Below are 26,881 nucleotides of genomic sequence, written 5' to 3'. Positions count from 1 at the left end.
CCCCATGCAATGTCGATTCGGCTTTAGCGTCTAAAACCATATTCAAGAGGACTCTGTGCGTGGCTCTTTGCTCCTCAAAAGGTGTAATGGAACGAAATCGGCCGTTGCGATACGCAAGAAAGAATAAGTCTGCATTATACTCTAGACACAATTTGGGTAACTTTTTGCCAGGCGTTTCTAATAGCTTCCTATAGTTATTATTTGCGGCTCGTCTCATCTTTGCTTTGTCTGATTGGTGAGATCGCATGCTCAAGATGACGAGATGACGAGCTCTAATACAGGCGAGGAACTTCTATTTTTGAGATGAAGCTTTAGTGGAGCAGTGCCTGTCCGCATGTGCCTGCCCCATTTTCGAGGGATCTGCTTTTAATATTCGTGATGTTCTGGCTGGCTGGACAGGCAGGATTGTTGACTCCCCTAAATAAACTAGCTTTGGTACGAAGAACAGCAGCAGCAGCAGACCCGCCGAATATTACAAAAATAGTTACCTTTATTACGGAAGGACTTCGTCTACTTAGTCCCAACGATTGTCAAGCTGCAGCAGCAATTTGTATGAAGAAGCTGACCAAGAGGGGGCCGTATAGACCCCGCTTTGATATATCTGAGGATATGCTTACAACGGCGGTGCAACAAGGGCTTGTCACGCGTAGCATCAACAATCCTTATAGTGCAAAGATTACAGCTAATACTAAAGCAAAAGAAGGGGTAGAATACTATGAGAATACTAGTATTAGAGCCATTGAGGAGCAAGATACGCAGACTACGGTTATTGAAAGCGAGCTGGATGATATAAGCAATGACGGCGAGGTTGATATTGAAACTGAAAGCTATTGTGGAGGAGACTATTATTAATATGTTTTATTAATTTGCGCGACATTGGTGCTCCAATTTCTATATAAAATTGTATGAGAGCTGAAGCGCGTGTGTCGTGATCCTTGAGCTAGTAAGCCTGTGCAAAGCACGGGCTTCTTTATCCGAATAATCACGCATGTGACCGGAAGGGCCCGAGTAAATGCAAAGGTACTTCTTCATCATGAATTATTTCCCTAACCTGGTCGACCTCTAATCGGAGCAATCGAATAGTGGCGGTGAGGATACAAGACTACTGCATGCCAAGACTAATTCTCGGAGTGGAGAAAATGTAATGACTACATCCGTATACGGTGTTGCATACGGATCCGTATGGTCGCAGTTCAAAGTGGGTCCGGCTGGTATTGTGCAGAGAATCCAGTGGGTGGTTTCTTCGGAGCCCAGTCAGATAGCCAAAGGCTTTGCCTGAATGCCGCTAACGCGGGCTGTGCACAGCGCGTTGTGGATCTAGTTGTGGAGACGAGTGCCAGCTCGTGTCATCCTTGGCGCTATACCGCCAATTAACGGTTAAGAAACTTTCAGCTGGGAGGCTCTGTTGTTAGTGCGGCTGAGTTGCCCTGGACGGAGATGCCGTGTGCATTCGCCCTCTCCTCTATCAAGAAAATTGGCCAGGAGACTGGCTCCACTTTGGGGACTCGATTAGAATATAAATATATGAACAAGGAGTAACATTAAAGGACATCTTAATTGTTAAATTGTTATTTTATTTTTTGGATTCACACATAAATTGACAATCATAAAAAACATCATGCGTTTCCTATCAACTCTGCTTGTTATGGTACAGTTTCTATCGTCCTGTTGGCAGCCGGACTCTAATAGTATTCCTAGCTAGGTGCAATTTCGGTGGCCTCTGCCGGCATTACATCAGCGAATTGCGGCGCAAATTATATGAAATCCCACGTCGACGACTATACAGGATTCACATATGCGATCCAGGAAATGCCTAAGGACCAAACATTTTGCGTCCCGGCCAAATCTTGGAAATCATTATTTTGTGATTCACGCACGTCGAGCAGCGTGTGGGCCGAAAACACAGTACGTTAACGTAGCAGTGTATCTATCCTCGTGCTTACTTGTACCTTCTTAACCTAGAGCGATAAAGAATGGTGCTTTTCGAGGTATACAGTTTCAATCTGGGCGGAAAACTTGATAGACGCGTGCACAACAACGCTGAAAACCAACTGGATATCTGCATATGCTCAGGTAAGACAAAAACTATCTTAGCGAGAAGAATAAATTATAACGTGTTTTAGCTGGACCAAGGACCATGGTGGATTGAGGTAGGAAGGCCACAGAGCCAGAAGTGTTAAGCTAGAAAGAATGCCACCTATTTCATTAGTTTTTCCTATTTATTGGTTTTCCCTAGGGTTCCCGCGGCGTTACTGTTGTCCCTGTCAGCGGCACCACAAATATGACCTTGTCCACCACCCGTCCGCCCTGCGAAAATCTCCCTCGCTTTTATACAGGGGGCTCTCATGAGCGGACTGTACCGCGTGCACAAACCGACATCCGTGCGTAGAACATTCTAAATTAACTACAAACCTCTGTTAGCAGCTTGCTAACAAACTTCCGTGCACTGTTTAGCTCACTCCACTAACAAGATTTACCATAATGCTAAAGACACTAAACTGACAACTAAACGTACAAGGAGCGTATACAGATCCACACCCTACGTGAGATAGGCTGGAAACAAAAGGATATCTCTTAGAAACTTAGGATACCTCTTTCTACAGTCTCTCTCTGCCTCCACACGCCTAAGACGCCTACAAAGCCTAAGGGACGGTCTCCTATTCTATCTACTCTATTCTGAATCCCCCCTGTACGGCATGCGACTGAGAACGCTAAGCAACAACAGAAAACTTAAAAGGAGATAGCTTAAGAGCTAGGGATAATAGTCTGCTAGCGTACGCTTATCAAGGCCTTTAAGAAGGAGCTTTATCTGTAACAATTCTCACGAATCGTTCCATCTCAGGTCGCTCGGAACCTATCCGAAGGGTCCCCATATCAGCCCCGACCGTGACTCGATCCTGTCCCCCGCAGTTACCCCTATTCCCCCCCAAGTATTTAGTCGCACCTCTCCCCTTAGCTAGCTCGGTAGTTTTCTGATATCCTTCGTACAAGGCCTATAGGTGTCAATGGAAATTCCCAGGTTCTAAGTCCCCATGCACTCCCATTTGCCTCTAAGTGGATTCCCACCGCATTCAGACCCATTGTCTTGCCTGTGCCGTTACATTATCATTGCTAAAAGGCTATAGAGAAGCCCTTCCTTACTAAGCAACACAAGGCAGATAGGGTTTACTAGGCATAGGAGCACCTTGACTGGAGCAACAATCAATAGGCTAGTATAGGCTAGAGCAACAATATGAGCGCCCAGGCTGGCCCCAGCGAAGTGTGGGTGACGAGGCGCGCCAAGGAGCGCTTCCTGCCTGCCTGCTGCATTGCTAGATTTAAGGGTTACTCTAGCTGCATAGTGTGGGCAATAATATCTAGAGATATAAAGGGCCCTCTAGTTATATACAAGAAAAGCTAGTGTATAAATAAGAAGCAGTAAATTAACTTAGACGTATATATTAAGCACATCCTGCCTCTAGTTATAGCCTTCTAAGACGCGTACACAGAGTACACAGGCAAGGAGCTAGCTTTAATAGAGGATAACTTATCTATCTATACATTAAAGGCTACAATAGCTGCTAAGCAGGCTCTAGGTATCTTAAAGATCTTATGGCTAGTAAACTTACCTAACCTAAACCCTATTAAAAACGTCTAGCAGATGTTAAAGTACTGCCTAGGGAAGCGTTTTCTAAAGGCTAATAATAAGGTAAGGCAGTATCTTCTTAAAGAATAGGAGAAATTGTCTTTTAGTAATTACAATAAGTATATTAAGTTAACAAGGGAGCGCTGTTAGGCAGTCATCTAGGCTAAAGGAGGACATACAAGGTGGTGAGATAATGTGACAATATAATGCTTATTTGTATGTATTTTACATAGAAAACTGCATTTTGAGAGCATTTGAGACTCGTGGGCCTGTGCGCGCGGTACAGCCTGTTCATGGAAGGGGGTTGTAGGCATCATCGGCCCACCTAGGTGGGCGCCAAGTGAATCCGGCCACAACTTTAGCCACAATCACCAGATCAGATCTCGGCAAAGGATCTGGAACCGGGCCGTCGGAACAAGGTCCACTGCGGATTCAAACCCAAAGAAGACTCCTTTGCAGTTCGGCATGTCAATTTGAGCGCAGGAAGCTTAATTAGTGTTTGCCACTACGACTTAACTCAAAGCCCCCCTACTAGCAGCATGGTATACAGCATGACCTATTTTGTAAACTAGGTTGTTTTTGCACGGTTTACCAATAGTTTAAGACTGTGTGACGCCTACTTTTCACGCTAGGCACGAGATTAATGTACAAAGAGTTACAGACTCAAAAGCCAGCAGTCATGACCCTTCAAGGTCGAGAAACGTCGCCTTAAACCAAGGCTCGAACGTTTCCAATCCCCACTCGCCTAAACGCCGTAGCACAGCAAGGATCCGGTAAACCTTCACAAGCGACCAAGTATCGCCTATGCTTTCTGTGAACTGCAGAATTTCCTGACACAGTTAGTATTAAAGAATAACAAGCAGATGATTGGAATGCGCGTACGATGTGTGACCCCTTATCAACCGCCTAATAGAGATACCAATAGTGGTTTAGCACAATGATGACCGGCAACGTTATAACCCGGTGACCCTCATTGGCGCCAAGCTGGCTGACCCGCTCGTGCCATGCACTCAGCCAGATGCCGATTTGGACTCGGGCCTCCTCCTCAGTCCCGTTGACCTTAACCTCAATGGATATCATAGTGGGATGTCGGCAGAGTGGGGCGTAGAGCAATTGATTAACCGTGCGAGGATTGCTAGGGCAGTCGATACGCAGAGTTCTCATTACAGCAAGCGTAAAGTACAAACGAAACAAAACAGCAAAACCTCTTCCTCGATCACCCAGCCACAGCCAGATGCATCAATGAAAAGGAGTGCAGGTTCGCGACAGCCGGCGGTAGTGCTGGGGCCGGCGTCACTGTGTCCGCAACTATGAGCAAGCCCAGTGAGAGGAGGACCGCGTTCAAAAATAGGAATAATCTTGAAAATGTGTCCGTAGACACGTTTCAGAGATTAAACTGAAAAGAACAGACTGGAAAATCGTTAGCCCAAAGCCGTCAAATGCAAAGATTGTCCGAATCAGGAAATTGAAACTCACTACTACACTTGATCTAAGCCAAAAGGCAAAGAAAAGCTGATTTCTAAAAGAAGGGCGAGGGCGGGTTTATATAGGCGTCAGAGGCGGGGTTTCGGAGGCTGCCTGTTGCCCGGTGCAACGGATTTGTGGGCCCATGAGCAGGTTTTGCGTCGAATTGGCGCTAGCAATCGCCGATCACGGAGGAAGCGGTGAGGGTCGGCTGAAGGAGAGCCGAGTTGTAACCTTGCACGTGCCTGAGAACAGACCAGCCTACGAAGTAGGTGGTCCGTGTTGATCCGATAGTCAATCAAGCTTTCCACGGACTTTCTGCCGGCCCGAGCTTGAAGTACATAGTATGTTTCAACACCACGAAATGGTCCCCTAAACTCCTTCATTGTATCAGCAACGAGTTTTGATATCCAACTAAATGGCTCTAGTGCACTTTTTGAGGGATTGGTACCGGATGACCTATTCAACTCGCTTTGAGGTGGAACGTATGGTTCTCTACCAGGAATTGACGGATGGTAGAACTTGTCGTGCTTCTTCGTTAAAATTCCGGTCTGTTGAGGTATACACTCCCTTGTAGTTCTAAGTCATTAGTGGATGGTAATGATGCATAACTAGTTCGTAGCAAATCTGGTCCAATAGAAGAACTCAGTTATCTGACCGATTCTTGATCTGCGTTTTCTCTTTGCACAATCGAGTTTACTGCCACAGCCAGTTCTGCACAGCAGACAATCTAGCCTTTGGCTGATCTAGCAAATTTGAGTTATTCCGACACCATAGATTCACTAGAGCATCTATACTAAGCGCGGGTCACTACATGTGTTGATTGAAGCATACCGCCCATTGGAATTCTCAAAATCGATATCTCTCCACCCTCCGCATGAGGCTTCTGGGCGTTCCGATATCGCCCCATAACCAGCTGCAGGCGTGTTTGCTACCCGTTGTCTATCTGTCTGGATCAGTTGTGGAATACAAGGCTGACTAATCCCTGGAGCCTCTGGAAGTACCAGACTGTAAGACCCCAAATCAAGACATGATCTCACAGTGACGTGTCACCGCCATCATGCACTAACTCAGCAACGGCTCACTTGTTAAGTTTTTATCTTAATGCTGAAATGTGAGTTTGATTCAGGAAAGAACACTGACGATATGGGCGATCCAGCAGCCTGCAAGCATATCCTCCTAATTCTACTCGTGCTGAATATTAGCAAAAATGATGGAACACGACAAGAATCTGATTTAGGACAGATATTGGCGTCCCTAAAGATCTCTCTTGTTCTAGTAATAAGTTTAGCAAATGGGCTACTGGTCATATTCCGTGTTGTGCGAGAACCTGCTGTACAGTTCACTACCTTTCCATTGCATATGCAATTCACCTTCCGTGACACTGTCGACACTTTAGCTTGATGCTGTTGCCTGCTTGCGGTTTAGGGTGCTATCAGTTATCGCGCTCACTATCTTTATCTCTTTCTTTCCTTTACTCTTGTTAGAACTAATATCTAATCAAATTGAATCATTTAAGCTCAAATGCCTCTATCAAACGCCATGAGCTTATTTGGCCCTGTACGGCGCGGTCAGGGATTTGGAGGCGGACATGGGAAAGGCAAAGGACAGCGGGGCGGAAAAACAGGTGGGTTAAGTGCACGTGGTCCAAACTATGGGATTTGTCAACAGTTCCAGCAAACTGGCTCTTGCAAGTTCGAGGCAAAATGCAAGTTCTCCCATAATCTTTCATCTAGTGGAAATAATGAACATGTACCGAGAGAGCACCCCCCGAGACCCAAGGAGACGCCAGAGCAACAGCGAGCGAAAGCTGACTACAGTTTTTAGAGAAGATTCACCAAATCCCATCCACAGGCAAAGAACGAGAGGACCGCGGAGCGGCCGTGGCAGGGTGATCTTGCGACCCTGAACGGAGATGAACGAGAATGGAAACAAATGCTCCGACGAGATCTTAGTGATGAGGAGTACGTTGGTCCACAGCACATCATGAACATGATAGATAAGCCGACACTCTCCGAAGACTATGGCGTGTATGTTCGACTTGTCCGGCCTTTCATTCTTGTCACTACTCACTCTTCTTTCCTAGATTGCCTTTCTTCTAATACTCCCGTTGGGCTTCTGTACAACTCCGTCAGTAGCGCAAACGGTACCCACGCCATTCCCTTCATTCCAGCATCTCTGCGAAACACTAGTCAAATCCCAATTCAATGCTGCATCCTCACCCACTGCCGTTGAGACGGCGCTTGTAGCTATGTCAACCGCCCTTCGCGAGCTTCTTAGAAGAGGGCCCCGCACCAGATTCAATTAGGACCTTCCAACTCTAATCAAGTGGATGAAAAATACAGCCCAAGTCGTCACTAGAGAGGCCCAATCCCTGGCTTTTCCAATCGTCCTTGGCCAAATTGACGAGATACGTGCAACCGTAGCACGCGCAAGTAGATTGTTTACCCAAGAGGGAGAAGGCCAAGAGGCAGATTTCCTCCCATCAACCGATCTGGACCAGCTTCATGTCCTCCACGACCAAGCTGAACGGCATATTGATACACACTTCCGACTTCTTCGACACGACACATTCGGAGAATCGATAGAAGCTCTCGGAAGCCTGATACACGTCTTCGAGAACGATCCGGCCAGTCTCTGGAACCCCAAATTAAAATTTGGAGATTTCCGGGATGTCCATGATCCTCACACGCTTATATTAGCCACGTCTCGTTTGATAGTAGGCGAGGTTTGGAAATGAACATATCGTTTCAGCAGCTTTGCCCTTCACAAAAGAAACCAGCCTCAGAGATACGCAACTCGTGGGAGGAATTAAAGCAGCTTGCTGACGGTATTCTCCTCTCCTTTGTAACGATGCATAAAGGCTAAATACAGCACTTGTTCTTTAGCGTCAGCGGCAGGAACACAGACGAGAATAGATCACAGCCTCACGAAAGAGGGCCGCCGGAGTGGTATGAAGCAGTTTCTCTTAAAAAGACTCGCTGCTATCAAGCAGGCAATGGTGAGTGAGACTAGGGGGGTCGCGACGCATATGGGGCATTGGTATAATTATAAAAATAGGCATCCGGTGAGTATTAAGCCTTGTACGCTTACTACCTTCTTCCTCTATCTCTACTAGACACCTTCATCCATCCCTTAAGAAACCATCCTCTCCCACCAAATTCCTCAACCTAGTAAAAGCTACCGATTGACATTTATCCAGTTCGCTATCGGCGAATGCGGCAAGCCAATGGAGTAAGCACCCTGTCAAGAATGCGGAGCTCGAATTAGAGGGTCAAATCATGAAGTCATTCCCAGTGTTGCACGAACTATAGATATAGAAAGATGAGCCAGAATAGCTAGAGACATGAGGTAGGGTATGAGAATAAGGGCATATTGGCGCATACTACAGAACATGATAAGGATCTAAATTCTCACAGAAAGCTACATCCTCATGTTCCTCTCCCTAGACCTAGCCAGAAGCCAATGGATTCATATCCTCTCTGCTAATATTCCGTGTTGGTGCTAACATACTGTAGCACGATTTATGTGCGCAGTAATGGTTGTGGTGTTCACATAACCCTCCAGGAGCCAGTCATCTTTATCAAGCTGTCTTTAGCATTTTTACTCCTAATTGACCAATCATGTTTGCACGTTCTAACAACCTTGTGCATACAGATCCTCTTAATTGTAAAAATCCGGAGCCACATACCTGCAGGATACGAGCATGTCCCCACATGAATCCACCCCGCACTTGCCATAGCTTTATTGATATATCAACAATACCGTTAACCACCACCAACCAGCCCCTAAACCTTTCTCAAAACCACACCACACCACCCCCCCCCCAAATTGTAGACTACGCTACATCACCATGCCATTCCACAAAAACTCCGACGTTTCCCTCTTCTACACCGACTCAGAAGGGACTGGACCACCCGTCCTCTTCCTCCATGGCTGGGCCTGCGACTCGCACGACTGGAGCTACCAAATCCCCTTCCTTATTTCCCTCGGATACCGCGTCATTGCCATGGACCACCGAGGTCACGGCCGATCCACCTCACCATCACCCCCATCATCACCTTCATCAGAACTCAACTCTTCCCCTCCCCCTCCCTCTTCCTCAGGATACAGCCTCTCAGCCCTAGCCTCTGACGCTGCTAGCCTGCTCACCCACCTATCCACCGGCCCCGTAATCCTAATTGCCCACTCCATGGGCACAGTGATTGCCTCCCTCCTTACAATCTCCCACCCCACCCTCATCCGCGCCCTCATCCTCGCCCACCCCATTTACAGCGGCGTGCCCCCCGCACTCCCCCTCATGGCCGCCCGCATGCGCTCTCTCTCCTCTTCATCCCCGGCCCAAATTCCTGTCCTTGCAGCAGATTTCTTCTCCAAATTAATGTACACGCCCCAAACCCCATCATGGCTTAAAACATGGCAAATCCGGCGCGTGCTAGGTTGCGAACCAGAGATGTTGGTTGGATGTGTTGATGGGATCGTCGATATTTTTGACAGTGTGATGGGGCAGACGGAAGCGTGTAAGGCGTTTATGCAGAAGAGGACGGTACCGAGGTTAGTAGTTTGTACAGAGGCAATTCCGGGGGCGGAGGCGTGGGAGAGGGAGTTGGGGGTTAGGGAGGGAGTTGACGAAGTGTGGGTGCTAGGTGGGGGGACGTTTGCGCATATGGTTGAACATGAGAGGTTTAATGGGATTTTGGGGGAGTGGTTGAAGAAGGGAGGGTTGCCGGGAGGGGAATGAGGAATGAGTAGTGTTGGGTTGGTGGATTAGGGGATTAGGATGGAGAAGCAAGGGAGGTCTTACGAAAAGAAGTATAAACTATGAATACAGCATACTATTGCATAACATAGAACATGACCAGGGCGCATATGACATTTTAATCCTCTAGCTAGAGTTGAGGAGAACGTTGAGAGGATATTTCGCTGTGAAATTGGATCGTTCCATCCCATCATATGAGCTACATGTATGATTCACAGGGCAGGTGTGGAACCCGCCACTCATGTATTCCTCACCCCGCCGTGTACGGACGAGCTATTACTACTTATATACGTAGCCGCTCTGTTCTGCGCAATCAAATGCAGCAGCCTCCACTCACTTCAATCGTTGAACTCCCCTAATATCCCCATATAAATCGCACTCTTACAAGAAACACTGAATATGCTTGACCAAGGTTGAAGGGTCAAGGAGGGTGACAATGCTAGCAACGCCTTTTAGATCGAACCGACCAGAGAAAAAACCCACACACCATCTTTTAAATGCTCCCTGAATATGCCGTTGAAGACAAATCAACTTTTTGGAAGTGGTATCATCCCAATTCATAACGTCGTGTTGAAACCTGCCGGACCCAATACACAGAAAGAAAAAGAAATCTAGTAGCGGTAGATATCGCTCTTGAAAGGACCTTCCCGGGGCAGGCCGAGGTATTCGGCCTGGACCTCAGTGAGCTTAGAGAGCTTGGCGTTGACGTGGTCGAGATGCAGCAGCGCGACTTGCTCGTCGAGGATCTTGGGAAGTACGTAAACGCCAATATCGAGCTTTCCGGTCTTGCCAAACTCGATGTACTTGTTGCCGAACTCCTCGTCACCGGCCTTGTACAGCATGATCTGGGCAAGGACTTGGTTGGTAAAGGAGCAGGACATGACGAAGGAAGAGTGGCCGGTGGCACATCCTAGGTTAACGAGACGGCCTTCGGCGAGGAGAATAATATGGCGGCCGTTCTTCATGAGGAAACGGTCGACTTGGGGCTTGATGTTCTGGACCGACTGGGCGTTGGCCTTCAACCATGCAACGTCGATTTCGATATCAAAGTGACCGATGTCTAGCAAAGTCAGCATACACCTTGCCAGAAGATTTCAGTAAACTTACTACAGACGATTGCATCATTGGGCATGACTTCGAAGTGGGCACCGGTAAGAATATCACGGCAGCCAGTCGTTGTCACGAAGATCTGACCCTGAGGAGCGGCCTCCTCCATAGTGGTGACCTGGAAACCGGACACGGCGGCCTGAAGAGCATTGATGGGATCGACCTCAGTGACAATGACGCGGGCACCCATGCTGTGGAGAGCCTGAGCGCAGCCCTTGCCGACGTCGCCGTAACCCGCAACGACAGCGACCTTGCCAGCAATCATAACATCGGTAGCACGCTTGATACCATCGACGAGCGACTCTCGACACCCGTACAAGTTGTCGAACTTGGACTTGGTGACGGAGTCGTTGACATTGATCGCTGGCACTAGAAGACCATGCTCTTTGTTCTTGAGCATTCGGTAGAGATGATGGACGCCCGTGGTGGTCTCTTCTGACACACCATAGCAGTCCTTGAGCATCTCTGGGTACTTCTTGTGAACGAGCGCGGTAAGGTCGCCACCGTCGTCAAGGATCAGATTGAGGCTCTTGCCGTCCTTGAAGGCGGTGAGCTGCTGCTCCAAGCACCAGTTATATTCCTCCTCGGTCTCACCCTTCCAGGCAAAGACCGGGACACCAGAAGCGGCAATGGCAGCAGCAGCATGATCCTGAGTGGAGAAGATGTTGCAGCTCGTCCAGGTCAGCTCGGCACCGAGTGATTTCAGCGTCTCGATCAGGACGGCTGTCTGAATGGCTGAGAGTCGGGTTAGTCGCTGTCACGGGACTTGCTGGGACAGACGTACTCATGTGCAGACATCCGGCGATGCGTGCTCCCTTTAATGGCTGCTCCTGTGCGTACTTCTCACGCGTAGCCATCAGACCAGGCATCTCATTCTCGGCCAAATCAATCTCACGACGGCCGAACGCCGCAAGGCTAATGTCAGCAACCTTGAACTTGTGTGCGGGGGCAGACATATTGGCGGGTGAGGATTTCAGGGGAGCTGGGAATTAGGTATTCTGGGGTGGTCTGGAGGAGAAGGGAAAAAAGGTGAGGGAGGGGGAATGGATGAGGAAGGTCAAGGTCTGCAACGGACGTCGGCAATTATTTGAAGGGTTGGGTTTTCTGCCCCGCCACCTCAAACTCCGATGCACGGTCCAGCTTCCGTTTTGCGATTGGCTCTTTCACCGCTTCCTTTGATGTCTGACTGTTGGGACAATCTGCATCACTCCAGCCATTCAACGGCAGTCAGACAACCTCGTAATGGCAAGTCCTAAACAAAAGAAACATGTCGTTTGGAGTCTTCACATCTCCAATTCTATTTCAAGATCATCCCGAAGCTCTCATCTGCGGGCTCCGTATTCGGATGGAGGACCCTGTTGGTTCGGCGAATTTCGCTGTCGTTCGTTCCTGAGATCCGTCTACTTGCGCCGGGCTAATCGGCATTGGCCGTCATTTATCTGGGGTATCAGAAGAAACACTATGGCTCCCGAAAGCTAATGATTTTCCAATTATGGAGAGCGCCTCGTACTTTCGCTTAGAAGACTTTTCCCAGGATTCCTACTGCAACACCACCCCTACAGCACTGGCAAGTAGTAACAAGAAAACTACGACAATAGGAACCAATGCATGATTACCCATTGTAAGACCGGATTGTTTCGTCATATGCCCATCCATTTGAACTGGAGAGGCCAGAGGATTAAGAGCTTTTCAACAGCGGACACTATAATAGATTCTCCGTAGACCTCGAACAGGAATGCCGCCTTAGAAATAGTTAGTATACTGGCGATACCGTAGATTGCGCACACTTCCAAGGTCTCTGTAGTCTAAATTTAGAATCATTTCTATCCCATTGCCCAGGCGGACCTCGAAGTCGGGTTAGCTGAGGGAGGCGCTCATGAGCGCTTCTGAGTCTAGAAATAACTGCTCTTTATACTAAGGAACCTACAAATTAGCTAAGTTTAGGAGTAAAATATTCAAAGTTGATCTGTATCTACAACGGTGGACTGACTACACCGAGGTTGAATTAAAGAGCAATGTGGAAGAGTCATACCATATAGGTGGACTGGTTTCTTTACCTTAATTGAGATAGTCTAAGCATTCGTGGATCTCTGAGTGATTCTGAGCCATTAACCCTGATATGAATATATAAGGCATTGCTCTCTCCCGTGAACTTGCGTTCTCTTTTTAATTCGAACAACTCTCTGTTAGCTAAACTGAATGCGCAAACATAGTTTACAGTTTTTTACATACAGTGCATAGACGACATAGATTGAAGATATGGAGACACCATCTATGTCGGACGCGGGTCAGTAGCTCAGACTCAAGGCATCAACGCCTAAAAAAGGTCAAGTGCTTCCGAAGTTCCGGTAATGATAAGTTCAGCGTGCTAAACGGGCCGTAGTACGCTCAGTACTTTCCGACGCAGTACTGTCTAGGTCCTATAAGTAGCGTAGTAGATTTTCAGACGTAACGTAGCCGTAGTTGGTTCAAATTTGGCCATATTTTACCCTTCTACGGGTAAGGCTTTTGGCGGCCATACAAGCTTACTACCGCTGGTGTGGCCAGGGCTTCCAACGAGGCGTAGTACTGTACGATTGGGCGATTTTGAGGCCTGTACGGGTGAGATTTTGTGTGCGTTCGTACGACAGGGAGGAGGAGAGGTAGGTGTACGTATCGTAACTGTTACGGCTCACGTGATCTGTACGAGTAGTACAATTTAATTAAAGTACGCCGTACTCTAGTTAAAACAGCTAAGACTATAGGTCTCTAGAGACGCAAGATTAAGGTCTAATTAACTAGTTCTCCCTAGTAACAAGAGCAGATAGGACTAGATGAGGCATGTAAGGCTGCAAGAGGCGTGGATAGATAACTCTGCAATAGAAAATGGTCTGTAATAGGCATTTTTAAGACAACAGACAGATGGATAGATTAAAACCCTTAGAAAGAGATTTAAGCGTCCGCAGGCCTCCTGCTCGCCAGAGCCCTCATACCCCTCTAGAACCCCTATACAAACTTCCTAAAAGGGTAATACAATCTGTACTACGTACCGTACCTAGGGCATCATTAAACGTACAGTACGGCTCACGAACTCGGTACGTTCGTACTGAACACGTGACCGTTACGGTTCACTTTGTACGGACCGTAGTACGGCCCGTTGGAAGCCCTGGGGCGACTTCATCGATCTCTAGTAATGTGGTAATCAAAATTGCCTGTTTCGGGTGGAGTTGCTTGTCCCGTGCTCCTCGTGAGAATGTCCTGCAATACTTGGGAAAGACTTACAACAGATATTCGGCATTTTGCCAATAAAATTTGGCTTTGATGAATGTCAAGAGATCCTTCGTGATGTGACCTGTTTGGCGTGTTGTGATTCGAAGACGTTGATGCCACTGCTTCACTACATCAATTACACCCTCTTCATCATGGAGCAAGTCTCCACCTACAATCTTGCGTTTCCATGGGTCTCTTGCTATCTCGCTCATAATGGCTTCTATAAGCTTCTGTCGTACAGTTTAGTATTGATATATGCCTTGAAAGCCGAACACCAACCAACCAACTTCTTGACATGGAGAACACACAGCAAAGCGACCAGATGTCAACGCTCGGAATCACTGGTCCTTGCGCATTTCGGACTCCGGCGTAGAATTTGGGTGCCGGTATGAATTGTCAGCAGACTGAAGTTGTATAATCTGAGCTCTCCAACATACAATACTTTTGTGCCCCGCTGTCGGTCACTAATTTTGGTGAGCAGATTGATAGATCTGACGCATGAATGAATCATCTCAAGGGAGCACCATGCCTTCAAGATGGACCATGACACGAGGCCTCTTCCTTAATTTTCTAGACGCATTTCATTGCTCAGCAAGCGCCTTGAACGAAATATTAGGGAAGTACCCAGCACCTCCCAATCTTCACATATCCACCCGACCTATGCAGTATTGCCATTCTCGATCACCGCCTTCATCCCTTGGAATTATTTCTCGGCTTGTTTGTAGCGTTTGTTCTCTGCAAGCTTCTTAGAGCTCATATCATTGCATACGGAAGTTCTGAGCTGGCCTATATTTTCCTTCACGGAGTGAATAGTTTGTTCGGAGCGTAGGAACATGGCCATGAGCCATGCATAAAATATCTTCAGAATATGCCATGCATACCAGAAAAGATCAACTGCTGTGTTCGTGTCGCATATTAAGCACCCCCACTTTTGTAAATCTTGTTTCAACCCGTTGTTAATGAGGTTGCTTGATGACTTGACTCGAGAAGCCTGCTGGAGGCTCGGACGACGGGCTACTCTTCGTTTCATGCTGAGAATCCCTATACTGTACATATACACACTGGTCCAATCGTCATTGGTCCTCTTAGTAATCTGAAGGTCGGCTCGATATCTGTTCCTAACTGGATTATGTGCATATTACCTAGTATCTTGGAATATAAAGAAAGAGTCTCAAATACTCAATTTTAATGATGTATTCATTTGGCAGACAATTGTGTGAGTGCAGGAAAAGTCTAGAAAAGCTCGAGTCCGCAGGGGTGCCAAGCCCCACAAGACAGTACTGGAGACCATAGTTCCCAAACTTTGCCGAACTTACCATTAGTATTGTTTCTGGAGCTAGGCGGAACTTCGAGATGGGTGATGATGATAAAGTCTCTTCCTTCTACCTGCTTCCTTACACTCCATCTACAATTTACTCTCCATATACCCAAGTCCATCTCCCCTAAACCTCCCACCCCAATCCCAACCCTAAATCCCCGCAACCCTTACATCTAACCTATGCTAACCCTGGCTCAGGGCCCGCTCGCATGGCGTCAATACTGCTTTTAAATCCTGCTACATGCAGGTGGGTCTAATACCATGTTTTAGAAAATTCAGAGACTGCATGTTCGAAAACGTTCGTTGCCGACATAGACTTGCGGATCTGCATGCGGCTCGCCGCGCCGTGCAACATGCAACATGCAACGTGGTAAGAATACGAGGGCCGGTGGAGAATTCGGGTAGGCTTGCAGGTGTGTGGCTTGGAGTAAGGAAAAGGAAGAGAGGTGGTCTGAGAACATCGTATGTTGGAGGACGTACTGCATTGCACAATTTGTAATGTTGCTCCGTGAGCCCAGAGACACAAACCAAGGGTGAAGAAAGATATCGAGTAAAAATAACCACGGCCAAGGACTGCTCGACAAGTATTACAGCCCTACAAGCCATGAGGATATGTTCAGTCTACTGCACAACAGAATTATGTACTACTACCACCGTACCCTTCTTTATAACAAATCTCTTCCAGAATCAAACAGTCTTTGCTGGATAATCGCCGTCCATGATGATAATGCCGCTTGCAATTGAAAACCGGGCGTTTGCCTTTGGTAGTCAGGGGTTCGAAACATCCATCCAGCACAGGGAAGAGATGAGGTATCAAAAACAGAAAGAAGAAGAAACTCGCTCATCATCCTAGAACCCTTAGAGCCTGGCTTTTGTTTCCAAGATACAGGGGAAAATGACAAGAATGACATGGTGATGGCCTGTGTAGCTGTCGATGAAGAGAATGCGGAATATGGAGTTTGTTGAAAAAGACGCGCTGGTGACAAAGGAAATGTGAATGTACCGGTTAACGTAACCCGATGACGCTCTAATTTAGATATCAGCCACGCTTCATTTGAATAAGTGAACATAGTGCTTACCATTTCGAGCGTCCAGACTCGTCGAATCCAAACTTTCAGTTTCCCCCCTTCCACGCCTTTCACGTTTTCAAGTTCAACGCCTTCCCACCAGCATCGTCGAGCTGGTTTTCTCCAGAAGAGAAGAAGCTTCTGGGCCATTCCGACAGCGTTGCTGTTCGCAAGGTCATTGCCTTTGATGTCGGTCCTCAGCCTTGCTAATGCAATGCTACAAATCACGGCCTTGTTGGGCTCGCCGGCTCGGTGTCCCCACCGATCATCGTGATTGAAACCGCTACGCACAAGGTATCAGCATGGGAGTAGAGAAAATGGAAATGAGTATTCGTACCCCGCGGTCAACATCTCGATGAGGTGCTGCTCAGTGGTGCCCGGTTCCTCACTCTTGCGCAACCCCGAGAAGATTCCATCCTGCTTCAACAACGCTTCGCCAGCAGCTCGCTTGACCTCGATCATTTCCGGCTGGTCGATATCGCGGCGCGGGGGGATGGCATAGAAGTCGAGATCTTCCCGGAGGACGATTATGCCAGCTCTGTCCTGCAGCATGTCTCTCGCGGAGCCGTGCATTGGTTCGATCGGTACCGCTTCGGCAGGATGATCTGGGGTTGCGGCTGGGGACGGGGGCGAGGTAGGAATGGTTTGGGCTACATTTCGGAAGAACTCCAGCATGTATTGGAGCGATTGAGGGTCGTACTGAGAGGAATAGATATTGTCAGATAGATATAATGCAGGGTTGGAGAGGTGGTAGAGGATCATTTGAATGGAATTGGCGCGCATATTGCCAGGGGCAGGGGAGGAGAGATCGGGGGCACAAACATCGACTGGGTACACATCACCATCGTGGTACGAGTTCATATGGCCGTCTGGAAGAAGGCCATTAGGAAATAGAGATAAGAGTACGAATTCAGGCAAGGTCAGAAGTTCGTCTCGGGAGAGGGTGAATCGAGTTCCCCTGCATATGTTGTTAGTCCTTGCACTCTACGCCGATACAACTATAATTTGTCTACCTTAGTTCCAACGTGATGTTCTCGTCAGAGCCCCCGAGGGTGTTTATTGGCGGTCCGCCGCTCTGTTGTGAGACCTGGGTGATAATACTTGCGGGGCCTCCTGCAGATGCCATGACGTATGTGAACGATTCGAGCGGGCTTGATCCTTCGCTGTATGGTGGCGGCGGCTCTCCGTCGTCGATATCCTTACTGCTAGATCCTTCCTTGGTGTCGCGCGGGAGGGCAGCCTTGGTTTCAGCAACGGCGGCAGCGGCAGCGGAGGATGAAGACTCGGTAAACGGGGGTGCAGGGGCAAACGCCGGAGGAGACTCGTCTGGCGAGGCGGTATCGCAAGCCTTGTTTGGGTCCTCGGCAGGGTCGTCAGGGGAGAAGTAGAGGGAGGAGAAGGGAGGGGGGTACGGTGATTCGCCGGCAGTTGTCAGCACTGCGTGGTCGGCGGTGGGCGCGGTGACGGAGTAAGGCGGGCGGGAGTCGTCGTCGCGATGGTTGGCGTGGGGAGACAAAGGAGCGACTGGGACGGACAAGCCGTTTGCACTGGAAGCCTGCGTCCGCGACAAGGTGACGGTTGTGTGTGAGACCTGGTTGGGAAGGAGCAGCTGGATGAAGGGGGGCAGCGCTAGCAGTTCAGGTCAATTGAACGTGGGCGCTGGCAGGTCACGAGCGGGCCGAGAGCATTGGAGTATCAGCAATGGACGGGCGGGCGTGTTTGCTTGCGGGCGAGGTGGTGATGTTGGCGATCTCAGGCGTGTGATGAGGTGCTGAAGTAAGTTGGTAGTGCTTGAGGCTGGGCTAGACAAGCATCTGCGTCCAAGCGTTCTGGGACTAGCGGGCAGTCGCATACCGAACCTGCAGGCAACATTTCCCACCGTGCTATCATCACCAGACTTTCACTGCCTTCACCTGACCGCGGTCGGGGAATAGCACACCGAAGCATATTCACATCACCAGAGGATATCCCCGTACAGCCGAAGGGCAAGACAGCATGTCGCGAGCAGCCCGGCTCTACAATTCTTGGCGTGTGAATGCCTCCGAACACATCTCAACGCATAACATGGGCCCAGTCACAGTTGTACAGCAATATCAACGAAAGCCCTGTTTGATCGGTAAGCCCGCTATCTGCCCAATTCCCGCTGCCACTACCCCTCAGTGCTTCTGCACAACGCCCGCTTCATTTGCTTGAGCGGTGATTCTGCGCTTGTAATCCTTCACCGTGCCGTCGAAGTGTTCGATCGTACCGTGGTCGCACACCCACAAGCTCGTGCAAACGTTCTGCAGCATAGTGACGTCGTGACTGACCATGAGAACTCCGCCCTGGAACTTCTGCAGCGCTTCAGAGAGCGCGTCCATCGCTTCGATATCCAAGTGATTCGACGGTTCGTCGAGGACAAGGATGTGAGGGTTCGTTAGGGACAAACATGCAAATGCAACACGAGACTTTTGACCTCCGGATAAGAGTTCCATCTTCTGCAGTCCCGTCATCCCCGTGATACCAAATGCTCCTAGGTGGCGGCGGTACTCCTCGTCCGACTTCCCCGGAAATTCCTTGGCCATGAAACCCACCGCGCTTGCGTTTAAGTCTAGCGCATCGACATGGTGTTGTGCAAAGAATCCCATCCTAAGACGAGGGTTCTGGGATATCAGGCCGGACGTAGGTTGGAGGGCGCCGATGAGAAGCTTTAATGCCGTCGTCTTACCAGCACCGTTCGGGCCAACGATACCGATACGTGAATCGAGCTGGACGTCGAGATCCACCCCCTTGAGCAATATATTGTCCTTGCTATAGCCGAACGAAACATTGCTCATCTGAATGATAGGGGGAGACAGCTTTTCCACTTCTGGAAACTTGAAGTGCACACTGTACTCAGCCTCCGGCGCCTGCAAAATCGGCATTTTCTCGAGCTTCTTAATCCTAGACTGAGCTTCAGATGACTTTGCGGCATTGTACCTAAATTTATCGATAAAGGCTGATCACTAAGTCAGCCACAATATGGAGATGCGATTTTCGATGAACTAACCTTGTAGATGCGCGCGTTGGGCCATTTGATTCTCGTATTCCCGCTTCGCCGTCTTCCGACGTTCCTCTTTCGTCGCGTAGAAGGAGTCTATGCATATCAGGCACGATCTGAAGTTCGTAGCTATTCAACCACTCACCAAAGTTGGCACCCTTGTAGTAGTCTAGCCGCTCCGAGTGTTGGTGTATAATGTCTGTAGCAACCTCGTTAAGGAAAGCCCTGTCGTGAGAGACGACTAAAACAGTGCTAGGGTAGCCTTGGAGGTAGTTAGACAAGAATGTAATGGATGGGACGTCCAACATATTGGACGGTTCTGTCACACGTTAGTCGAATCTAGCAAAGACGTCAAATCACATACCATCGAGCAAGAGTAAGTCAGGTTCACAAAACAAGGCTCTTGCCAAAGCCAATCTCATTCTCCATCCACCAGAGAACGTCTTCGTGGCAAACTGCTGCCGCTCAGCCGAGAAACCTAGACCGGCAAGAATGCTGGCTGCCCGAGATTCAGCCTTATCAGATTCCATCTCGGACAACTTAGCGTGGATGTCGCTGAGGGTGACATCCAAGCCCTCACGTTGCGCATCCAGCTTCGCGGCATCTGCAGACGTATCCGCCATAGTGGATCGCTCGGTCTCGAGCTCCGCCAGCTCTTTGGTGATTTTCTGTAAGTAATTAGGCTGGGTTCGTTTTCGGAATTATTGAACCTACGTCTTGTTCCTTTAGGAGATGCTTGCGCCAAACATCGGCATCAAGGACTGCTTGGAGAGCCGGGGTATCATCTCCGGTAATCTGAAATCTGGTCAACAGACGCGCCTTTGAAGGACTTTCTCCGGCTGACTCACCTCCTGATCCACATGTAGAATCGAAATGTGGGTAGGGATTGCAACTTCTCGGCGACTGAGAGCCCTAAGCAACGTAGATTTACCAATACCGTTCTGACCTACGAGACCGTATCGACGGCTATATGCTAGGGTCAGGCCAGTATCAGTCAATATCCTTTTTCCGGCAATGGAGATGTCGAAGCTATCAATCTTAATGTCTTTGCTCTTAGAGCTAGAGTCAGAGCCTAGCTGTAGAGGGTTGACGGCCATGTAGAACTCTTCATAGCTCTGCGTCTCATCGGGCTGGTTGAGTAGTCTCGAGGCCTCATACTCGACGTTCTTGAACACCTTGCGGTCTTGCTTGGCACGCAGCTTGCGTTCGGCTTTCTCGAGCTTCTTGCGGTCGACTCGAGACTCGACTTTGCGAGTGTTTGCGGACTCGAGATCAACACCGCCGCCGGTCAGACCGAGGGTCGAGGATATATTCCTCTGCGAGCCTACATGGATTGCCTGATCCAGCTTTTTGGCCGACGGGGCCATCTGGCGGCGCTTGCCATCACTTCCATTTGCTGCATTCAAACGGGAGATGAACTTGTCGACGAGATTCTGGATGTTTGTTTCATTCTGGCTGGATAGGTCACCCGAAGCGGACAGGAGCAGGGCAGCCACGGTTGCGGCGGCTTCCTCAAGTGGAGAAGGGGCATTGGGGTCCAAGTCGGACGTGAATGCATTGGAGGCATGGGTCAGGTAGCCGACCGAGTAGTCAGACAGGATGGGGTCGATGTTAGGGATTTGAGCTCTGATTTCAGCTTCCATCGCGCTGGCTGTGGTGGACGGGCAGCGTGGATAGTGCCTTGCTTGTCCCACGAGTCGCTCTCGCTTGGAGGCAATTTTGATGTGTGGCGCACCGCGATCGCCTCCGAGGTTGCTTAAGCACCGCACTTGGCCGCTTGCCGCCCCGATGCAGCCTCCTTTGCGGCGTGGTGCGGCGGTGGTTGGGCGTTTACCTGAGTGTGCACTCGGTAGCACCGCAGCCGCCCAAGATGAAAGCGCTAGAATCTCGTCGAGGAAGGCCTTTGCAATGTTCATTGTCGCGGTTTCGCTCCCAGGAGGATCTCGGGGCCAATCACCGCCGCCAACGCGCAACTGCCAATCCGGACGTCTCGACGCGTTCGAGCTGGCCGTCATCAACGCCTGCATCTAAGAGGCTGGGGTGGAAGACGCGCTAGAACCGCCCTCTTCCCGAACACGGATAAGCGCCGTGCGATGGACTACGATTGTCTCCAGGATTCCCGGCAGCACGCATCTGCGGCCGCGCCTTGTGTCTCCGCCGAACATCATCATCGCCTCATCCAGCGTGCAGAGCGCCTGTCCAACAGCCTCTGTGCGGCCTGGAGCTGCGAAAAGGAATGAAACTCAAACCACCAGCTCACCGCCTGGGCCACCAGACTGCTCGGGTTTCGCTCTGCTCGACATCGGATGCAGCTCAACTTGGCTGGCGGCACAGGTTTGACATGCCCAAGCTAGCAGGATATCAAAACCGCGGACGGCGACATCTCAACCACACCGCCGTCGCCGCATGGCTGAAGGGACTCGCCATCCGTTTCCAGTGTGAGAGTTTACTGGCCCTTACTGGCCTGGCCTTCCGAGTCCCGACAAACCCCTCCTCCCCTGTCCCGCTCTGTCCCAATGTCTTCTCCGCCGTCTCTGGGGCTGACGTGCTCGCTGTTTCGGCCGGCCAGGGTGCTGGGCGAGGAAATGTACTTCCAGTTCTGCCATTGGTGAGTGGCGTCCGTATCTTGGGCAGAATTGACGAGAATCCCTCCACGCTGCTCCCGTCAAATGTTTGAGGATGATTGCAGATTGCAGCATTACTAAAGGCAGAGATGCCTAAAAGAAAAGGCCCCGGAGGCGGCGGTAAATGCTGCAAAACACACGCGCTCCGCGCCCGGTGATGACCGGCTGATTCTGCGGCCGTGATCAACAAACAATCTCCACCTCGCTGCATGGGAGTCGCGAGCAGTTCGATCCTCGTCTGGATGGCCAAAGCGAATCACCAGCTTGCCCGGCAAAGTGCCGTGCCGCCGCGCTCTGGTAGACTATTTTGGGTTGCAAGCACTGGCAGCGACGAGGGATCTTTAGCTCGCCTCTTGCGTCCATGATTGTTGATTGTTACTCGGCGGCGCCATTTCAAACAGAGTCGTAGTTTGTTACGTGGTACCGATTACTGCAGCTGGCCTAGACTCTCAGGACGCTCGCAGTACACCACGCTGTGGCCGTCCCAGTGCAGATTGCTGCAGCGTGGCCAGCAAGGCAGCAGCGGATTCAATGCAGAGATCAATTGGGAGAGCCGTGGTGAGGGCTCGGTGCATGTGGGTTTGTTGTTTTGACATTACGCCAAACCAATTCATCGGCTGCGAATCTCGCTAAGCCCAAGCTGGTGTGCTGGGAAGCCCTGTATGTCGATCCCAGCAGCACCAAGTCTCGAAGGACGAAGGGCCAGCGACGGATTTCTTCTCCTCCCCTCCGCCTCTTCCTCCACTACTTCTGCCACAGCCCGCTACAGGTGCCCTCTCCACTTCCCCTCGCCTGCTTTGTGATGCAGTAGTCCATCTGGTCGCTTTGATTGAGCCCCCGGCGCTGCCCGTCTCCCACCTTGCAGCCCTCGACCCATGGTATACTGTCTCCTCGACATGCCATAATGCCCACCGCGCTGTCACGAGTGCTTCGTCGAGTGAGCCTTTTTGGCGGCTTGTCCTGTAATTGAGAATGAAAACTGTTCCAACGGTAATCCCCTTCATCTCCTCCTTCTCCTGTGCATGGCGGCCGCATCCTGACCGGCCTTTTTATTGTTTTGAGCGGCTTCGACGCCTCGCCGCTCTCCTTTCGAGAGCGGCGGGCGTCTTTGCCTATCTCGGTTCAATATATCTCTCATCTAAGTCTCACCGGGTGCAATGACTGACGCATCACCGTTCCACAGCTTTGTGCCACTGCCACTGTCGTTGGTGCATCTGCGGTTGGTCTGTCATTTGGTCGCGAGAACCCCCTCGACCACGCTTCAAACAAGAGGAAAGCCACCTCAGCACGAGAGTTGGACCAGCGTCCAATGCACTCAGCTGTACATACGTCGTCGACCATAAACTCGGCCCAGTCCTTTAGCTCCCCGATACCGCGCCCTGCCTCGTCCCGCGTCCCGGTTGCGACCCGCTATAGTCATGATGGACGCCCGCAACGACGAATAGTACGGAGGATGACGAGCGACAACACGTCTTTCCAATCGCACAGCATTGTGGTCAATGGCAGGCCCCCTTCTGGCGACTGGGGCATGATGGATATAGACCACGGGGCAAGTCTATCATCGCGTCCGTCTTGGCTGAAGCGCCTGTCAACAATCTCGACATCCCAAAATTCGAGTCGAAACTCGAGCCCTGGCCCACTCTCACCCTCAGTCTCGTGCTCCAATGGCTCGATGGCTTTCTCTCATGATGGTTCCACTGCTCCCATGGTAGGCAAGCGATCACCGTCGCCAATGCCCCCCAACAAGCTCGTCAAACGGTCGTCGTCGGTCCGTATCCCTCGGGAGACTCCTACCCCAAGTTCCGGCTCACTTCTCCCTTCCCTTCGCCGCCCAGCCACAAGTCATCAGAGATCTGCCACGATGCAACACCACGCTGCCCTCATGGAAATGACTGTAGAGAATTCGTCCACAGACGAGCCAGCCCTTGTGGGTAGGAAAGATGATGTTCAGTATACCCAATTTTTTACCGCCAAGGTATCAAAAGAGAAGACGTTATCTAAGAGAAAAGGGTCGACCGTGAATGGCAAGAGCGTGAAGAGGATTGCCCCCAACGACAAACACAAACCGACCTTATTATTAGCAAAATCGGTAACAGCTGGCGCCGACGAGATTGATGACAGCTCTAGCGAGGCTGGTGAAAGCGTGTATTTCGTGAGTCGACCTGGGACACCGATGAGCATCACCGCCGTCATATCGGCCAAAGCCGATGGACCCAGTTCAGTCGAGAACGTGCTCTCAAAGCACGGCCCGCCCGCAGAAGTCGACGATGAGCCTCGACCCCGACGCTCCTTCTCCATCAGTGACTTCCTTTCACCAAAGCAGCGAACGACGAAGGTCCCCGGAACGAAACTAGCACGCAAGTCAAGCAGGAGGGTGAGTTCTGCTCCACTTCATACGATGAGCAACAGGCAGAGCAATACCGCACATGGAGAATCTAATGCATTCCATGCGCGGCGAGATTTAACCGACCCCATCCTTACTCGACGAGAGATTTCAACCTCCGCCGGACAACCCCAACGGAGCAATTCACGAAATGGACTGCTTGATCTTTCCTCTTCTTCACCATTGCCAGCATTACCCTCACATCGCACCGTTGAAATGGCTCACAGTACTCCGGTGTCAATGCATCAAAGCGACATTAAGCCGTCGGCCTCGCTTAGCACCAATCACATCCCTCCCTCACCAACCATTCCCCAAGCGGGAGGGCGCCCGTCCCGTCATTCGGTGACCCCGTCCGAACAAGCGTCCACATTGGTCGGATCAGATAACGAGGCTCGTGGTGTTGGATCTGGCGATGAGGACGACGCGGATCTCCAAAGTGAGACCGTATTTGATTCGTTGCGCACTGGCGCAACAAGAAGTACATCTGGCGCCCGAGGCCCACGCATTGAGACGATATTTGACGAGTCCCCCCCTTCGAAAATAAAGGTCACAGGTCTGCGAGATCTTCTTCCCAAAGGAACCTTCCGGGAGCAAACGGCGGATGGTGCTCCCGGGCACCAGGCCATTGCAGAGGAGGAGGAAAGCATCTCAACACCTGTCCGGACAATGGCACCGGAGAGAGCAATCAACGATTCACCAAGCCTCCCACGATCGCACGTTGCTCCTCTGTTTCCAAACCTGATCCCATCGTCGCCTCCGGATATGCCAAAGCCACTATCCCTAGGGACACTGGAATGGGACTCAAGAGCTGAAGACGACGATGTTAGCAGATGGTCCTTTGATGAACAGGAGGAAGAGGACTCGTGCGGTGATTTCCCAAATCCCCCGCCAGCCACTCACATCGCCACACCAGTCTCTCTTGGACGCCACAACCCGCGGCTGCTCGGTTCTGGGTCTAGTCCAAAGCCATCGACACCACAACATCTTCTCGTTGATCACAGCGATAGGGACGCGCGAAGCAGCATATTTGATTGGTCAGAGCAACAGCCAACTGATAAAAGCTCGGGCAATCGTACACCGCCACGTCCTCGGACAGTACATGGGAAGAAGGATGCAGACAGAAGAGGCAGTCGATCAGTTGGTCGTCGAGCTCCGAGTGGGTTGCACGCTCGCAGCCAAAGTGTGCCTGTTGTCCCAGATGCTGCTGGTAAACGTAGCACAGTGGTCACCAACAAATTCGGCACCTGGGGTGTGGGAAGCAAGGGCGTAACTGAGGATTGGAACGATGACTTCGATTTCTCCGACCTTCACGAAGAACCCGCCGCGGAAGGTGCAGCCGAGTCTCAGCGAATTGACAGCGGTACTGCAATGTTCGTACCAAAGAACATTCAAGAGCAGCAAAGTAATGTTCTTGCTAACATCGGTCTCCTCCGGGAGTGGGGCTTGCTCATTGAGGAGCTGAAAGAGCAGAGAATACGAGCTGTCGCTCTTGGCTTACTAGAAGGACCAAACGCCAGCATGTGGGAAGAGGTTGATGCGATGATAGATCTCGCAGACCAAGAAGCGGAACATGACGGTATCCCTCGCTTATCACCACCATCCTCTCCCGGATTCGACGAGGACGCTTTTGATGACGTGTCTGGTCCTAGCCCCAATCATGGTCGAGGAAGACGCAAGTCAAGTTTCTTAGCGAGCGAAGATCTTGGCACTAACCTCGCGCACGCCAGCCACCAGCCCAATCGTCCAAGGAGAAAGTCGATACTTCCACCGAATTATGGAATCTTTGGACCTCATTCTTCTCCAACCCCTTTGACGACGAAACGTGGACCACCTGTTACCCCATCAGATCCAAAATCTCCCACGACACGGCCTCGAAAAGACTCGGAAGCCAAAGCGCGTTCTGTGATAGAAGCGCTACAAAAGCGGAGGAGTACACATGAACCTGTCGCAGATGTGCAACTCACGCCGGCCGCGAAGAAAGTCCCATTCGACACTGCTACCCTTCGACGTATCGTTCCATATGTCAGTACGCTGACACGCAAGGTGAAGGAGGCGTTGAGGGAAGCAGAGGGTCTCTATCCCAGCCCAAGTACGAGTCCAAAAGACCCCCCATTCAGCAAGATATTTCAAGCGGACAATGATCTAGCTACACAAATGAAACTAATGACAGTCATGTAGACGCATCAGCTACGATGTAATGCAACATCGTGAGCGGACTGGTCTTCGCTCCGGAACTATTCCAGTCACGAGAACAGCAAAAGGCGGG

At 50.4% G+C, this 26,881-nt stretch overlaps 9 protein-coding genes across 9 annotated transcripts; 5 read left to right on the top strand and 4 right to left on the bottom strand.

Annotated features, from left to right (window-relative positions):
- Positions 1-378: 378 nt before the first annotated feature.
- On the top strand, positions 379-1,539 carry BDR25DRAFT_353923 (uncharacterized protein; the record flags this gene model as incomplete). The annotated part of the gene is made up of 5 exons (XM_033695234.1): positions 379-832; positions 941-1,020; positions 1,073-1,163; positions 1,193-1,343; positions 1,413-1,539. 5 exons carry the CDS (start codon positions 379-381, stop codon positions 1,537-1,539), a joined length of 903 nt encoding a protein of 300 aa, XP_033549061.1.
- A 27-nt stretch (positions 1,540-1,566) lies between these two features.
- On the top strand, positions 1,567-2,406 carry BDR25DRAFT_302966 (uncharacterized protein). The gene is made up of 4 exons (XM_033689914.1): positions 1,567-1,648; positions 1,699-1,905; positions 1,963-2,073; positions 2,124-2,406. Exons 1-4 carry the CDS (start codon positions 1,619-1,621, stop codon positions 2,178-2,180), a joined length of 405 nt encoding a protein of 134 aa, XP_033549060.1. The 5' UTR covers positions 1,567-1,618; the 3' UTR covers positions 2,181-2,406.
- A 1,805-nt stretch (positions 2,407-4,211) lies between these two features.
- Positions 4,212-4,789, bottom strand: BDR25DRAFT_342193 (uncharacterized protein; the record flags this gene model as incomplete). The annotated part of the gene is made up of 2 exons (XM_033693695.1): positions 4,212-4,455; positions 4,619-4,789. 2 exons carry the CDS (start codon positions 4,787-4,789, stop codon positions 4,303-4,305), a joined length of 324 nt encoding a protein of 107 aa, XP_033549059.1. The 3' UTR covers positions 4,212-4,302.
- Positions 4,790-6,193: 1,404 nt separating this feature from the next.
- Positions 6,194-8,498, top strand: BDR25DRAFT_353920 (uncharacterized protein; the record flags this gene model as incomplete). The annotated part of the gene is made up of 12 exons (XM_033695233.1): positions 6,194-6,342; positions 6,417-6,467; positions 6,518-6,571; positions 6,609-6,716; positions 6,761-6,908; positions 6,944-7,219; positions 7,263-7,334; positions 7,398-7,763; positions 7,813-7,890; positions 7,953-8,131; positions 8,292-8,385; positions 8,445-8,498. 12 exons carry the CDS (start codon positions 6,194-6,196, stop codon positions 8,496-8,498), a joined length of 1,629 nt encoding a protein of 542 aa, XP_033549058.1.
- Positions 8,499-8,914: 416 nt separating this feature from the next.
- Positions 8,915-9,830, top strand: BDR25DRAFT_367014 (alpha/beta-hydrolase; the record flags this gene model as incomplete). Its single annotated transcript, XM_033696982.1, has 1 exon — positions 8,915-9,830. Exon 1 carries the CDS (start codon positions 8,943-8,945, stop codon positions 9,828-9,830), a length of 888 nt encoding a protein of 295 aa, XP_033549057.1. The 5' UTR covers positions 8,915-8,942.
- Positions 9,831-9,960: 130 nt separating this feature from the next.
- BDR25DRAFT_302965 (adenosylhomocysteinase) lies at positions 9,961-11,925 on the bottom strand. Its single transcript, XM_033689913.1, has 3 exons — positions 11,740-11,925; positions 10,956-11,690; positions 9,961-10,908 (listed from the first exon to the last, which is right to left on the bottom strand). Exons 1-3 carry the CDS (start codon positions 11,909-11,911, stop codon positions 10,460-10,462), a joined length of 1,356 nt encoding a protein of 451 aa, XP_033549056.1. The 5' UTR covers positions 11,912-11,925; the 3' UTR covers positions 9,961-10,459.
- A 19-nt stretch (positions 11,926-11,944) lies between these two features.
- BDR25DRAFT_353917 (uncharacterized protein) lies at positions 11,945-14,879 on the bottom strand (the record flags this gene model as incomplete). Its single annotated transcript, XM_033695232.1, has 20 exons — positions 11,945-12,019; positions 12,072-12,137; positions 12,189-12,252; positions 12,310-12,369; positions 12,416-12,470; positions 12,521-12,616; positions 12,650-12,697; positions 12,741-12,816; positions 12,932-13,027; positions 13,069-13,117; positions 13,188-13,227; positions 13,271-13,342; positions 13,409-13,448; positions 13,477-13,625; positions 14,016-14,040; positions 14,078-14,192; positions 14,217-14,434; positions 14,480-14,535; positions 14,568-14,761; positions 14,836-14,879. The coding sequence occupies 20 exons, from the start codon at positions 14,877-14,879 to the stop codon at positions 11,945-11,947; spliced, it is 1,638 nt and encodes a 545-aa protein (XP_033549055.1).
- A 1,190-nt stretch (positions 14,880-16,069) lies between these two features.
- BDR25DRAFT_284781 (P-loop containing nucleoside triphosphate hydrolase protein) lies at positions 16,070-21,567 on the bottom strand. Its single transcript, XM_033688134.1, has 10 exons — positions 20,457-21,567; positions 20,323-20,403; positions 19,973-20,276; positions 19,754-19,927; positions 19,618-19,704; positions 18,761-19,566; positions 17,603-18,144; positions 16,927-17,547; positions 16,602-16,872; positions 16,070-16,549 (listed from the first exon to the last, which is right to left on the bottom strand). The coding sequence occupies exons 1-10, from the start codon at positions 21,522-21,524 to the stop codon at positions 16,529-16,531; spliced, it is 3,975 nt and encodes a 1,324-aa protein (XP_033549054.1). The 5' UTR covers positions 21,525-21,567; the 3' UTR covers positions 16,070-16,528.
- A 1,397-nt stretch (positions 21,568-22,964) lies between these two features.
- On the top strand, positions 22,965-26,793 carry BDR25DRAFT_284779 (uncharacterized protein; the record flags this gene model as incomplete). The annotated part of the gene is made up of 2 exons (XM_033688133.1): positions 22,965-23,222; positions 23,416-26,793. Exons 1-2 carry the CDS (start codon positions 23,205-23,207, stop codon positions 26,791-26,793), a joined length of 3,396 nt encoding a protein of 1,131 aa, XP_033549053.1. The 5' UTR covers positions 22,965-23,204.
- Between the last annotated feature and the right edge of the window lie 88 nt (positions 26,794-26,881).

This window comes from Lindgomyces ingoldianus, assembly GCF_010093535.1.
Source record: "Lindgomyces ingoldianus strain ATCC 200398 unplaced genomic scaffold BDR25scaffold_12, whole genome shotgun sequence".
NCBI classification, from domain to species: Eukaryota; Fungi; Ascomycota; class Dothideomycetes; order Pleosporales; family Lindgomycetaceae; genus Lindgomyces; species Lindgomyces ingoldianus.
This window is presented reverse-complemented; position numbering and strand designations above follow the sequence as displayed.

Bases quoted from the DNA above. Each gene is read 5' to 3' on its own strand.
- BDR25DRAFT_302966 (XM_033689914.1), top strand. From the start codon at position 1,619: ATGCGTTTCCTATCAACTCTGCTTGTTATG. The intron at 1,649-1,698 runs GTACAGTTTCTA...TAGTATTCCTAG, and splicing joins TATCAACTCTGCTTGTTATG to CTAGGTGCAATTTCGGTGGC. The intron at 2,074-2,123 runs GTAAGACAAAAA...AACGTGTTTTAG, and splicing joins GGATATCTGCATATGCTCAG to CTGGACCAAGGACCATGGTG.
- BDR25DRAFT_302965 (XM_033689913.1), bottom strand. From the start codon at position 11,911: ATGTCTGCCCCCGCACACAAGTTCAAGGTTGCTGACATTAGCCTTGCG. The intron at 11,691-11,739 runs GTACGTCTGTCC...CCCGACTCTCAG, and splicing joins CGCCGGATGTCTGCACATGA to CCATTCAGACAGCCGTCCTG. The intron at 10,909-10,955 runs GTAAGTTTACTG...TGACTTTGCTAG, and splicing joins CAATGATGCAATCGTCTGTA to ACATCGGTCACTTTGATATC.
- BDR25DRAFT_284781 (XM_033688134.1), bottom strand. From the start codon at position 21,524: ATGAACATTGCAAAGGCCTTCCTCGACGAGATTCTAGCGCTTTCATCT. The intron at 19,928-19,972 runs GTATGTGATTTG...AACGTGTGACAG, and splicing joins TGACTTACTCTTGCTCGATG to AACCGTCCAATATGTTGGAC. The intron at 19,705-19,753 runs GTGAGTGGTTGA...TGATATGCATAG, and splicing joins CTACAAGGGTGCCAACTTTG to ACTCCTTCTACGCGACGAAA.